Below are 14,596 nucleotides of genomic sequence, written 5' to 3'. Positions count from 1 at the left end.
TGTAAAGCAGGCATTATAGTATTTGAAGTTAAATTTGGATTTGGAGACTGCGTTTTCTCCCTCATTATATTTCTTCAGTTGAGGCAATTCTGAAAATCTTGTAGCAAGGAAGGGAGATGTTAAGTCCTGGAATTCCCAGGTTGCCCTTGCGGATGTTTATAAAGATTGCATTCAGATAACAATTTACCTTAATTGGAATTTCTCCCCACCCACCTCTTCTGTTTTAAGTAAATCAAAGAGAAGTGGTAAATGGGACACAGATTGTCTGCTTGAACGAATGAATTATTTCTGAAAATGTAATTTGAAATACCCAAGATAATGCTCTGGGAGATCTCCTTAGCCTGGTCCTCCCAAGCCCCATAGACAAAAGGAGCTGCTTTTGATCAACTGTTTGGTATAAATCATGTGTTTATTGCTCATTCACAGGTTATTGCCAAGGCACTCTGGGATAGCCATAGCTATCTATTAGGTATTTTTTATAGAAAGTGGAATACAATGTGATTAGTGGAAAAGTTGTGTGTGTTTTTCCTCTTTCTAAGAAACTAGCTTTAGTTGTTGTGGTTGTTTTTTTGTTTTGTTTTTGTTTTTTGCTTTAGGAGGGCACTTCATCTGTAAAACCTTTGACTTGTTCACACCATTCAGCGTTGGCCTGGTATACTTGCTGTATTGCTGCTTTGAGCGTGTGTCGATCTTCAAACCTGTGACAAGTCGTCCTGCCAATTCTGAGAGGTGAGACTGAGAAGTATGGCAACTGGAGCACTTCAGAGGCAACTGTCTCTCTGAACATTGCAGTAACGCTAAAAGGTTTAAAATCGCTGGAGCTTTGGTAACAAGTTCTGTGATATGTTACAACTGGAAACACCATATTTGGAGGAGGAGGAGGAGGAAGCAGAAGACGCAACAGCAGCAGCAAAAGAATTGCAATGCAGGCTTATGGGGAAAAGGGGTATTTGACAGTAATGATGGACAATTGCCCACCTAATTCTTGAAGAGAATTTTGTTCATTTCCCACTTATTTTTATGTATAGCACAGGTTTTGTCCATGTTTGACAACCACTTGAATGTATGACAGAATCTAAGCATTCGCTGGCACATTTTCAATGTATTTTGTTTAGTGAGGGAGTCATTTGTAATTCTACAGCTCCCAAGAGATGCTGTTAGTTGTGCCAATGTGACTGTTTGCAGTTTCTTGGTTTTCCTGCATTTTTCACATATTTTTGGAGGACGGTTACATCAATGAGTTTGGAAGTAGCTTGTTTTTTGGCACTAGTTCCCGTGATGAAGACTGCCAAGTTAAGTATTTCCCAGTGGTGGAGCCAGACGTTCCTTATCCTTCATGAATAAGGGAGATAGCAGTATTATTCATTGCTACTGGCACCTACTCTCAACTCTTTCTCTAGAGTATTCTTTTATTTAGCCTTGAAATGGAAGCCATGTAGGATTAGCAGGGTTTCCTGAAAGCCTAATTGAAGTCTCCTGGAAGCACTAATTATGTAATTTTTGCAACCACACTCTCTATATAGGTGTTGGCTGTAGCTCTCACTGAGTTCCAGCTTCAAAAAGTGGTAGAACAATTAACAATGCTATTTCTGTGTAGTTGTAGCAAATTACTTCTATAAAGCCAGCAAAATAACAGAAAGTGCCTGGCTTGTAGACCCTCTAATAAGTTATTAACTGATTTCATTGAATTACTATTCCAAGCTTAGAGGGGGAGAATACTAACATGAAAAAATTACATAACTTCTCCCTTTCCAATTAATTTGATGCCCCTGGAATTTTTGCGCCCTCCCTCAACCCCTCCTCACAGTCCCACGGTCGCTCTAAAAGCGCAGTCTTGTGGTAAGTTTTCAAAATTTCAGTGAGCCTAGTGGGATGCACTTCTAGTTAAGTATGCACACGGTTGTGGCTTAAGGATACTGCATCTCATTTTGGGCTTCTTGGTATGTCCCATTTTCTTGTCTTTCAAAACAGTGGATACCTGTCTAAACTAGGGTTGGGAGATCCTGTGGTTCATGGGCTACATGCACTATGTTTCTCCAGCTCTGCCCCCCCCCCCCCCCCCCCGAGAAAAAATACTCTATAAAAGAAAGAATTGTCATACTGAAAACCCTCAGGACTGGCAATTATCCTTTGAAACAAGATGTAGCTCCCTCACTTACCTTGCTGCTGGCATGACCAGCTCCAATAGTGAGGGTGAGCAGTGGCTAGAAGGGCCAGCAGTTTCCCAACAGTTTCCCCAGTTTAGTTCAGTCACTACTGAGGAGGAGTCTTCAGCAGTGACGGACACTCCCCAGTAGTCTAAGCAAGCTAAGGCAAATACAGCAGAACCAGCCAGCGAGTTGTTACACATGCTTCCAGCTTTAGAACACAGAACGGGGAGTGCAGCAGAAGGGGATGTGGAGGGTCTTGCAGTTCTAAGGTTAGCAGAGAATCGAGCTCTCCACAAGCAACAACTTAGGATAAAGAGATTCAATCTGAAGGCTTGCTGCGTCAGTCAGTGTTGTTGTTCCCTAACTGAACAACAACTGCTACTCCTAGATGCTCAATTTTTTTACAGTTGTTTATCCCAAACCTGCCCCTGTAATTCTCCAGCTTTGACTCCAGTAATTGAACTTAGAATATTTATTTATTTATTTACCGTATTTATATTCCACCCTTCTAACCCTGAAGAGGACTCGGGGCAGATCAAAGAACACACATACGGCAAGCATTCAGTGCTGATTATACAATGACAAGAAAGACAACAGATAGAGTTATATATAGGCTTTCCCATCTTTTGGCATCTTCGGAGCCTGTGCTTGATTCCGGCCACGGGGGGGGGGGGGGGGGGGAGGTGCTGCTGCTCCATCTCCCTGCCGAAGAGCTTTCTTTATTTGTAGGCTTTCTCCTTTTTCTGATCGAAACCACTTGCCTTAATACTTGCCCGCTTTAATGCGGTTCCTATTTATCTGTTCACATTTGTTTTCAAACTGCTAGGTAGTCAGAACCTGGGCTAAGGGTCAGGAGCTCACCCTGACCCGGGCCTCGAACTGTCAACCTTCCAGTTGGCAAGATTTATTGCAGCTTGGTGATTAATCTGCTGTGCTAAAGTCCGGCTCTATGGCTTTGACTGTCCTTATCATTTCTTATTTGAACTTTGACTTTGGAACACTGACCTTGGCATTGTTGTACAAACTTTTGCCTTGAGAGCTGTGATTCTGATAACATAGCATAATCATGACAATTTCCTTACAACCTCTCCCAGCTTTTTTCACAAAAAAACCAAACAGGAAATTGACTTCCAATCACTAATGTCTTTTTATTCTGAAGCTGGTGTGACTCAGAGCAGGTCCCAGGAAGGCAGATTGTCCCCTGTTTCCCCACGGCTTGCCCACTTGTGATTTACGTAGTTATTCCTGGCATGCTCACCTGAAATTCCATCCATCTCAAATTAGCATGTAGGTTGTGATGTAAGAACATGAAGGGATTTGGGTTTTGGAGTCCCTAGTTTATAGGGTTGAATGTGCTAAAACGATAATGTGCTTTCTACTACCCATATAAGATGGCCAATTAATGCACCGATAGATCATGATGTTGCATGAACAAATTGAACCTTTCTTGTCCTGCAGATATGTTGTGTGTCGTGGATTGAAGTCTGGAATTGAAGAGGTGAGAGACTACCTTTTCACAGTGAATATCAGAATCAACCAGCTACGCAGCAGAGACCAGGATGTAAATCTTGTTGTCCCCCTGGAAGTCATCAAAGGCGACCATGATTTCCATGATTACATGGTCAGATCAAATGAAAGGTGGGTTGAAGAGGAACAACATGACAAAACAAGAGAAGCTATATGAGAAAGCAATGGGTTTTGTTGACTTTACTAGTATTCCTTAGTGACTTTTCTCATGCTACCTTATTTACAAGAGTTATTTCTTTGAGAGTCCTTTATTGGGGAATCATTTACAAGTTAAAGAGACCTTGAGTAGTGTGTTTTATTACATATACTTCTCTGTTGTTCAGACTAAATGAATGTCAATGAGCAAACACTGAAGTGATTTTTCTAGTGTTTCCTATATGCTTCCTTTTCTAGTGTTGCCTGTATCTGTATTTAGAACCCAGGTTCCCAGGATTGTATCTGGGAATTTGGGAATTTATCATCCCGAAAAATGTTTCCCAAGTTCTGGCCTCCAAAGTCCAAGCTGGAGACAGGCAATTGCAAGCACACATATTTAGTTCGTTCTAAACTTCTACACATTTCTAAATTTAGTCCAAGAAGATTGTGGTAGAATGGGGTAGATTGCCTTTTGTACTGCCTTATTCTAGTTTAGTAAAATTACTGTATATACCCATATGTAGGTTGAATTCATGTATCAGTTGAGTGCAGGTTTTGGGGTCTAAATTATGGCTTTTGATATAATCAATGGGTAAGTCAGGAATCATTCTGCAAAGAGAGGAAAAACACCAACTTCCCTGAGGAGGGGGACGACGACTGAGGGAAGGACTTCTGCTCCATGCTGCCATTTCCCCACCTGGGCATTCATAGAATCATAGAGTTGGAAGAGACCTCATGGGTCATCCAGTCCAACCCCCTGCCAAAAAGCAGGAAAATTGCATTCAAAGCACCCTCGACAGATGACCATCTAGATTCTGTTTAAAAGCCTCCAAAGAAGGAGCCTCCACCACACTCCGGGGCAGAGAGTTCCACTGCTAAACAGTCAGGAAGTTCTTCCTAATGTTCAGATGGAATCTACTTTCTTGTAGTTTGAAGCCATTGTTCCGTGTCCTAGTTTCCAGGGCAGCAGAAAACAAGCTTGCTCCCTCCTCCCTATGATTTCCTCTCACATATTTATACATGGCTATCATATCTCCTCTCAGCCTTCTCTTCTTCAGGCTAAACATATCCAGCTCTTTAAGCCGTTCCTCATAGGGCTTGTTCTCCAGACCCTTTATATTCAAAAAGGCCAGAGGTAGTGCCATGCAAGAGAGATCAATACTGTTTTTTAGTTTTTTTCCAGCATGAGCTAAGACTCTGCTTTTACTACTCTATTCAGAAAAGGGAAGGTTTTCTTTTTTCAGAGGAGTTAAGATACACTACTCACATTGACATTTAGATAAGTTATTGGATAGGTCATTGGGTGTTGATATGAGTTTTAAACTGTTGTTTATATATGCTGTAGTTTTTACTGTATTGTACTGTGTGGTTATTTTATACTTTGTCTTGCCATGTTGTACCATATGTAATCCATCTCGAGTCCCTTCAGGGAGATTTTTTTTCCTGTGTCCGGAGCGATTTGAGAAACTGCAAGTCACTTCTGGTGTGAGAACATTGGCCGTCTGCAAGGACGTTGCCCAGGGGACGCCCAGATGTTTTGATGTTTTACCCTCCTTGTGGGAGGCTTCTCTTATGTCCCCGCAAGGGGAATTGGAGCTGACAGAGGGAGCTCATCCACGCTCTCCCCGGATTTGAACCTCTGACCTGTCAGTCTTCTGTCCTGCCAGTACAAGGATTTAACCAATTGCACCACCGGGGGCTCCGTTCAGGGAGGTGGAGGCAGGGTGCAAAAATAAAGTTGTTGTTGTTATTAGATCCAGATTCTTTGGGTTGATTTTTTGAATAAAATTTCTAGACATCTACATGAGAATATAGTGTAACTAATCATAAGAAACTGTGAATATTTGTTTTCAGTGCAGTGTATTTCATCAGATACATCCTTATCTAATCTTGGCTTCTCCAAACAAAATAATAACAGATACAGTTTAATTCCATCAGAGTATTTTTCTGAAACATCCGTTGGGAGGAAGAGTGTTGATGAAGTGCTTCCTAATCCCTGAAATATATCACTGTAGTGTTATATCAAATCTCATTAATTTGGGCAATTCTGCCTTATTCAGTAGTGTGGGTTTATTTGCTTGTTTTTCATGCTTTTTCTAATTTGTCAAACCTGTAGATAAGAAGTTTTTCTGTCTATCACATAATCTCTTCTAAAATTAATTTGTTCTGTCTTTCAGACTCTGTGCTGTTCAGATTAAAGCGCTGGCCAAAATCCGTGCTTTTGTTCAAGACACGTGAGTCAAAAGAATCTTCTTGTTTGTGTGAGAACAGAAATTAAGCATTTTGCTGGGACATAATGTTTGTATTGCTTGAATTGTTATGGAATCAGTCTTACTGTATACAACTTTCATTTGGTGAGTGTACCAAATTAAACATGGTGTGGAGAAAATGAAGTGTGCAGAGGGCTGAATCCAGAGAAAGTTAGCAAAATAAACTATCTTGGAAGTCAGGTCCATTCTTGTGGCCCACATTTTGCATTAATTTTCCTTTGCTCTGAACAAGAGTCAGGGTTTCCCATGTTCACAGTCTGTAATTATTTTAAACTACAGGTATGTCTGCATTAACAAATTAGAAGTATTCCTGGGCCTGGATTCTTCAGCAGAAAATTAGAAATAACAGGGTGAAAATAGGGATAGGTTCCTACACTAAAATAAAGAAGATCAGTTCAACATGTTTCAACGATCTGTTTATTCCAAACTAACAATATTCACATACGACAGAAAGCATTCAGGCTAGCTAAGCTTTGCATAAAGGAAACCAAACATTTTGAACCATTGAGAGACCACTTGAAGCCTTCTTTCAGAATATTGTCCAGGGATTATTTTTCTTTCACTAGTTTGCATCTTCCTTACGATTTCCATTTTGGTGACCGGACATACAGAGTTGTCTTTCTTAACATGTTGGGGACAGTTGGTAAGACAAGCTTATTTGGTCTCCCCTTTTCTCTGTGTTCCTCTGTTCGCATAAGTTTAGTAAACGAGTTTGGAGGTAGCTGCTGTTTCTTTTGCCTGTTGTAGGCTGCAGTAGAATCCAATTCTTTCTCAGCGCAGTCTTTATTGTATTGTTTACTGGAGACATGCTGCTGCAACCAGACACTAATTGTCTGCATTTCTCCAGCTTTTCACCAACTTCCAGCTAGACAGAAATCAAAGAGAAAGTATGAGTCAGTGTAAATATGAACTTCACTGTCATATATGTTAATTTAGGTAGACTTGTAATCTGTATCATTACCATGAACAGCCTTTAAAAAATACAGTGGAGTCTCGCTTATCCAACATATACAGGCCAGCAGAACGTTGGATAAGCAAAAATGTTGGATAATGAGGAATTAAGGAAAAGACTATTAAACGTCAAATTTACATTATGATTTTACAAATTAAGCACCAAAACATTATGTTTTACAACCAATCAATAGAATAAGCAGTTCAGTACACGGCAATGTTATGTGGTAATTACTGTATTTACAAATTTGGCACCAAAACATACAAGGGTTCTTCCTTTCTCCCACCCTGGACTGCTTTGGATAATACAGAACGTTGGATGAGCGAAGGTTGGATAAGCGAGACTCCACTGTAGCTGCTATGCCAAAGGAACCATGTACACAGAAAACTTATCCATTATATGAATGGAAAGTCAGAATCTCTCAATGGGATGCACTAGGAGATTTGTTATATTCATTTTGCTGCAAAATTTAATAAACTTTATTTTTGTAGGACCTTGAATGAACCGCGGCAGGCTGACATCAGAAAAGAATGCCTCCGGCTCTGGGGGGTAAGTAATACCATGGAATAGAGAAGTGTAGTCATATATGTTTTTTTAATGGTCATCTTGTTTAAATATAGGAAAGGGGTGAAGAAGGGGGGGGATGTTTACATTCCAAATATGGGCAAAAAAGATTCTCTATTGAAGAGGGATATCTTACCTTCAGAGATCCTGAGGTATGCGAGGTTTTACATTGTTGGGCTCCAGCTAATAACACTGACCAGCCAATATGGCGAGGGATTATGCTGCCTGGGGAATTCTGGGTATTTTAGTACAAAAAGAAACGTTTCCAAGCTCTGTGGTGGAGAACCTGTCTGGAAATTCTTGATAATCAGATGGTGTCTTTTCTTTATAAGAACACACAAAGATTCTATCTAGTTCAACATTTTTATTACTTAGTGGTTCAAATGAAGTCCATGGTTGTTACAAAAGAATCATGGTGTGGTATTGCTCTTGATGTCGCAGCAAAATTTTGGGGTTCTTTGTTCAGCAACAAGCCAGCCCCCTTCTTCAGCAGAAGTGCTCTCACTCCGGCTAAGGAGCAAACAAGCACAACTTGTATCTTTGTAGAAAACTTTATACAGCTGTATTTACAAAATATACAGCAGAGTTTTTTGACTCTCTTCCAGCCCTTCTTTTCACTCCCAGTGTGTTCATACCTTCACCATAGTATTTAGCTTTTCTTTCTGGTCTTCATTGTTCCTTCATTCTCTCTGTATCTCCATCTCCATCAGCTCAACACATCTAACTTACAGAACTCCTACTGTCTAACTACAGAGAAGCTTCTGCTTCTTTATTACTCTTCAGCTACTCCACCCTGGCTGTAAATTACTCAATGCTAGCCAAGTGGTTGAGTCCTTAATGCTTGCTGCTGGAATTGTCCTGATTCTTTTATAATCGCTTACTGTCATTTCAGAAATGATATAAAGTTTAAAAAAACCTGACACTTGATAGGTAAACCTAAATTTCAGTATTACAGTTTTGTTTGTATATGACATGTGTTGTGTCTGCAAACTATGAATAGATACTTGGAATACTCCAGAGAACTCTCAGATATCCTAAAGAATTGGAATACTTAAAGTGAGCTCATCCCCCTCCAAACATATGAAACTTGGATTACCCTGCTGAGGATGCCACAGGATTAAATAAAAATCTCAACTCATTTTAGAAAAAAGGAAAAAAAAGTCCAGCTCCAGCTTGTCTCGGCATGAGCCTGGGATTGTGTGGGTTTTTAGTAGTAATATTTTTTGTAGGCTAATTATGTATTGCATGAAAAAATATTTCTTTGAAAAGGAATTCTTGGTCCCATTATTCACAGTTAAATGAACTGCCAGTCTAGTGGGTATTTTGAAGGCGTGTACAAAAGCAACACGGGTTGCCTGTAATAATGCTTGAAGCCCCCTACTACTCGGTGTTGTATTCTTCTATTCATGAGGAAGAAAGAATGGGAGGATTACAATATTAGCGGAGGAAGAGGAAAGTTTTGCTCCAGCAACAGCTTGATAGAAGGAAAAGTTCCATTATATTTTTCTTATAAAACTTAAATATTTCAACTTGTATTTGCCTCAGCTTTCTTTTCTTTTCATATTCCGTAGTGCTTATGTATCATTTATGTATGCAGTAATGTGAGCAAAAGATGACAAGTAATGGTTGTTTGGGAAAACCAAATCCCTCTATATTTTAATTGGTTATTTGACTGTAATAGATACCAGACCAGGCCCGAATTGCTCCATCATCTTCAGATCCAAAGTCCAAGTTTTTTGAATTAATTCAGGTGAGACTTTCAGCTTTTCTTTGTTCTGTATGCTCAGATGAAATTGTGGTATTTTATTGTAAGACTGGAAGCTAAGCAGGGTCAGTTGTGGTTGGTTCATGGAAGGAAGACTGCTGGGACTTTAGACTGCATTTCATGGAAAGGAACTGACAAAGCCACTCCTGACTATTTCTTCCCTAAGAAAACTTTTATGAGGTCACCAGGTGTTGATGGGTGACGTGGAGGCACATACACACACACTTGTATGATGCAATGTGTTTGTTTCAACCTTTCCTTAAATTTATACTAACTAAAGTTTCTTGTTATTTTTTTTCCTCTTAGAAAGACTTGTGTTCCACATAAAGTATCCATAGACTAGGATAGACCACTGAATGCAAAAATAGAGCACAGAAATACTTTTATGATGCCAGTTTTTGCAGCATTCTTGTATGGAAGTAGTGAGAATGTGCATTCCCCTCACTCTCTGGTGGTGTTCGCTTTGCATTTTAGTTGAAAGCCCATCCTATACTCCAAACAAATAGTGGATAATTTTGCCATTCCTCTCCTTGGGCATGTTAAGCCAAAGGGAGGCTTCCCCCCCCCCCCCCCCCCCGATCAGGAATTCAATTAGAAGTTGACTTCTGCTTTACTTCTTAATTGGAAAAAAATCTCCAATTGCCAAAACAGCATAAAAGCCTCCAGAGTATGGTGAAAGTGCCTCAGCTTTTTAGCGGGAGTAGTCACAAATCCTTTAAGAATGCGGGTGGGGATGGGATGAACATAGCCTTTCAAGGTCCATGGATGCAAAAATAGTCCCACAATTGACTGCCATGACGCATGGGATAAAATCTCCAGTCCTCTATTTTGTTGTCCTTCAGGGTGCTGACATAGAGATCTTCAGTTACAAACCAACACCTCTCAACTTAAAAACACTGGATAAGATCCGTCCCGTATTGGATTACAGATGCATGGTATCAGGAGGTGAACAGAAGTTTCTTCTGGCCCTAGGGGTAAGTGGCAATAATTAAATATATCAGGAAATATCAGTATATCAAAAACATTATAATCAACACAGGGCACAGCCAGAATTTCATTTAGTCCCCAGCTTCTCCTGTGTATATTCCAGAACAAACCTATTTTACTTTTTGGCTAACACAAAATCATAGAAGTGCAAGAGACTAGAAGGGCTATCCAATCCAACCCTGTTCTGCCATGCACAAGCAAAGCACTTCCAACAGATAGCCATCCAGCCTTTGCTTAAAAACCTCCAGTGAAGGAAGCTCCATCACTCTCTGAGGCAGCATATTCCACTGCCAAACAGCTCTCACTTTCAGGAAGTTATTCCCAAATTATTACTTATTTACCCTATTTATATCCTGCCTTTCTCTACCCCAAAGGGGACTCAAGGCGGCTTTACATATATTACATATGTCGCCTGCGGGCTGATGTGGGCGGGATATAAATAATGTAAAATATATATATTTACACACACACACATATATATACACATACATACACATATATTCAGTGCCTTTGGAAAACATACAGTTAAAATACATTTATTTTAAAATTTAAAATTAAAATTAATGCACATTAAAACATATAAAAACACTGCATTCACTATTAAAATTATGTCATCCACAATGCGGGTCGGTTCTAGCAATCATTTCACACATTTCTTAGCTGTTACTGCACTATATTTAATCTCCAAAGGCTTGATCCCAAAGTCAGGTTTTTACTTTCCTTCTAGAGGCCAGGAAGGAGGGGGTTGCTCTAATATCACTGGGGAGGGAGTTCCACACCAAATGTTTAGGTAGTTCCTTTTTTCCTGCAACATTACTGAATGGCATTTCTGTTACTTGATTTCCTTTATCATATTTTTTTTCTTTTTCTCTGATATGTATGCCTTATTTAATAAACAATTAACTATACGTGTGTACCTGATGCGTCCTGTTCTTCCCATAATTCTTTTTTCTTTTGTGACTTTTTGTGTGTCATCCCTGAGGAGAAGCTAGTTCTAAGCAAGCAGAATAATGTTGGGCACCCCCTTTCCTCTGGCTGCTGACCGTTTTTTTAAATAGTAAAAATACATCCCACTATGGAAAAGTCTGTCTTGTCTCTCTCATCCCAGTACCATCTGATATCCAAAAGTATGTGTCTCTATTGATGATTTTTTTTGGATTCTGATCTTGCCTTGTTTGTGCTTGTTTATATGCAGAAGTCTCAGATATACACTTGGTCTGGTCGCCCATCAGATCGGTGGACTAAACTGGACCTGAAAACAGAATTGCCACGCGACACTCTTCTGTCTGTGGAGATTGTTCATGAGCTAAAAGGAGAGGTCAGAGACTGTTTTTCTTTTAGAAGGGGATTAATTCCTTCCATCAGCAGGCTGGGGTTTCTTGTAAGGATGGTGCCATGTAATGGCCCTGCTTCTTTTCCTGTCCTTCAAGTTGGTTAGAAACATGGATAGTGTTAGCAGAAATTCAAGCGGAAAAAGTCCAGAGTTTCTTTCCTGTGCTGAAAGGAACAAAGTAGATTGGCTGTGGCTAGGTGAAGTGGCCCTCTGCCATGTGAAATTAATTGCCTGTCTATGTGGGGAATGGAGGAAGAAAGGGAAAGAAAGGAAAGAAAGGGAGAAAGTAGGGGGAAGGAAGTAAAAGAATGAGAAAAGTAAGGGCAAAAGTTATGAGGAGAGGATAGGAAAGAAAGGGAGAAAGGAAGGGAATGAAGGAAGGAAAAAAGAGGTGGAATGTGCATAAGGGAGAAGGTGTATGAGCGATAGGAAGGAAGGAAGGAAGGAAGGAAGGAAGGAAGGAAGGAAGGAAGGAAGGAAGGAAGGGAAGGAAGAGCCGTAAAGAAAGTTTGTCTGCCTTTGTCAGAGCATTGCTATGGAGACATTGTGAGGTAGGCTTTCTCATTGCTGGAGAAGGAAGAAAGCAAGTGGGCAGTGGCCCACTGACACTTGGGCAATGCCAGATATATCTGCTAATTATGTATAAACTTGAAAACTACATAGGCTAGAACATGGAGCTATCCAAATTTGATGAACGCCAGCTTCCATCATCTTTCACATATTAGCTCAAGGTGACTTTCATTCCAAAGCTTGCATGTTGTGTTATTCATAGAAGGCTGTTGGTTTTATGAGCATAATTTGTAAAATTCTTTTTTTAATTCTTTTAAAAATTCTGTAGTCTCGCTGAAGAAGCAACTACATGTGTCCTATTTAAAAATCATGGTAACATTTCATATAGCACCCATTTTCCTATTTATAGGGGAAAGCACAGAGAAAAATTAATGCCATCCATATCTTAGATGCCTTGGTACTAAATGGCAGTGATATCAGAGAGCAACATTTCAATCAGCGGTGAGTAGAACTAGTGTTTTGCAATGTGATGATAGTACTTGTGCTGTTCAAACAGGTGTTTTTTTGTTCAGAGTAGTTGAAGCAGAATGGGAAGACTTGTGAGAGATCTCTAGCTACAGAACATGGCATAGCAGTCTTCTCCAATCCAGAGATGCTGGACTGTATTTCCCACAACCCTTATTCAAAATGATGATGATGGCCATAGTAGTCTGCCACTAGAATAACAGCAACAACATTCTAAAAAATGTATTACTCACCTCTCCTTTCGGAATAGGCCAGCTGTGGGAAAGCTTTAATAATTTGCTATTAGTTTCCACTGAAAAGTACTGGAAAGTCAGTGGTAGAGAAGGTAACTTTTTCAAAAACCAAATCTTACAGTTTATGCATAGATCACAGGATGCCTTTTACTGAAAAAATGATTAGATTATTGATGTTGCCACACCGGATGACAGTCGCATTCAGGAAAAACAACAGGAAAAACTCAGCCGTTATCAGGACCTCAAAATCGAACTGCCAAGGTATAAACCAGTACAGGTGGTCCCAGTGCTCATCGGCACACTGGGTGCCGTGCCAAAAGATCTCAGCCGGCATTTGGAAACAATAAACATTGACAAATTAACGATCTGTCAACTGCAAAAGGCCACCTTACTTGGATCTGCGCGCATCATTCGAAAACACATCACACAGTCCTAGATGCTTGGGAAGTGTTCAACTTGTGATTTTTGTGATACGAAATCCAGCATATAGATCTCGTTTGCTGTGTTTTTGTGTCAGTAAAATAATAATAATAATAATAATAATAATAAATAATAATAATAATAATAATAATAATAATAATAATAATAATAATAATTGACATCTCTCTTGTTAATTCTCTAGAATTCAGTTGGCCGAGAAGTTTGTGAAGGCTGTCTCTAAACCCAGCCGGCCAGATATGAACCCAGTCAGGTGAGTCAGATCTTTAAGATACTGGATGGTTTCTGGGGTTATTTTGTATGTGTAGAGCCATAATGGTCTTACGTATTAATCTCAACTTTCAAAAACTTGGCAAAACAGATTGTCAGGGCTGCTTCTGAGAAACACTATTTTAGTTTGATTTGTCGGGATATTGAATTAGTGACCAGAGGTACCTGTATGGTACTATTTGCATGCCTGTACTGTAAATTTTGTGGTGGCCAGAACAAGTGGATGAGTCAGGCTTCAGGAAAGAGCAGTCAGTTCAGCCCTGAAATAAAGGGGGGAAAAGGTGAGCAATTTAATTTTTGCGAAACTTACTGATTGCTACTACATTTTCACAATTCAGTTTAATTTTCTGTATAGGAGCTATTTGATCTTTCTGTATTTTTCTGATAGTGACTTAGAAATAATTTATGGCAAGATAACCAGTAACAATTCTGCTGTGAACCAGCAGACCATCAGCTATTCCAAGTCACAGTTGGTGAGGCTCATCCAAAATGTTCAGAGTTATAATGCCATGTCCTAGGAATGCTGACCATTTGATTTGAAATTGTCTTCTAGTTTTTTGGTCTTTTTTTCTCTCACCTCTTCTCTGTGGGCATGAGGTATAGTAACATCATTTTAAAAAGAAGGATGGGTTTTGGGGATTTTGGCAATCTAGTAAGGTATTTAAATGCAGCCTCAGCAACGATGTCATAGCTTTCCTTTTATTTTAGAATCTTATATTCAGAAGATTATATAACTTTGTTTCCAAAGAGAAATGAGGATGAATCTGTTAACTGTATCTTGATTTTTTTTCTTGCCAGAGTGAAGGAAGTGTACCGATTAGAAGACATGGAAAAAATATTTCTGAGGTTTGTTCTCAGAAATGCCTTATTTTATTGACTCAAAACTTATGTTTCTGTTCCACTTTGTCTTCAGTGTGCTCCACCTTGTGTGCATGGA

General features: G+C 39.6%; 1 protein-coding gene across 2 annotated transcripts in view; it reads left to right on the top strand.

Annotated features, from left to right (window-relative positions):
• CMTR1 (cap methyltransferase 1) overlaps window positions 1–14,596 on the top strand; it is a 40,382-nt gene that overhangs the window by 14,891 nt on the left and 10,895 nt on the right. For both annotated transcript variants that reach the window (XM_060754075.2, XM_060754073.2), the window contains exons 12-21: window positions 597–729; window positions 3,609–3,788; window positions 5,990–6,046; window positions 7,526–7,583; window positions 9,280–9,348; window positions 10,206–10,337; window positions 11,546–11,668; window positions 12,603–12,694; window positions 13,574–13,642; window positions 14,458–14,505. In XM_060754075.2, coding sequence (XP_060610058.1) covers window positions 597–729; window positions 3,609–3,788; window positions 5,990–6,046; window positions 7,526–7,583; window positions 9,280–9,348; window positions 10,206–10,337; window positions 11,546–11,668; window positions 12,603–12,694; window positions 13,574–13,642; window positions 14,458–14,505 — 961 coding nt within the window. The remainder of the gene's footprint in view (window positions 1–596; window positions 730–3,608; window positions 3,789–5,989; window positions 6,047–7,525; window positions 7,584–9,279; window positions 9,349–10,205; window positions 10,338–11,545; window positions 11,669–12,602; window positions 12,695–13,573; window positions 13,643–14,457; window positions 14,506–14,596) is intronic.

Source organism: Anolis sagrei, chromosome 1 (assembly GCF_037176765.1).
Source record: "Anolis sagrei isolate rAnoSag1 chromosome 1, rAnoSag1.mat, whole genome shotgun sequence".
Classification (NCBI taxonomy): Eukaryota; Metazoa; Chordata; class Lepidosauria; order Squamata; family Dactyloidae; genus Anolis; species Anolis sagrei.
Note: the sequence above shows the minus strand (reverse complement) of the source record. Positions and strands in the feature narration are given on the sequence as shown.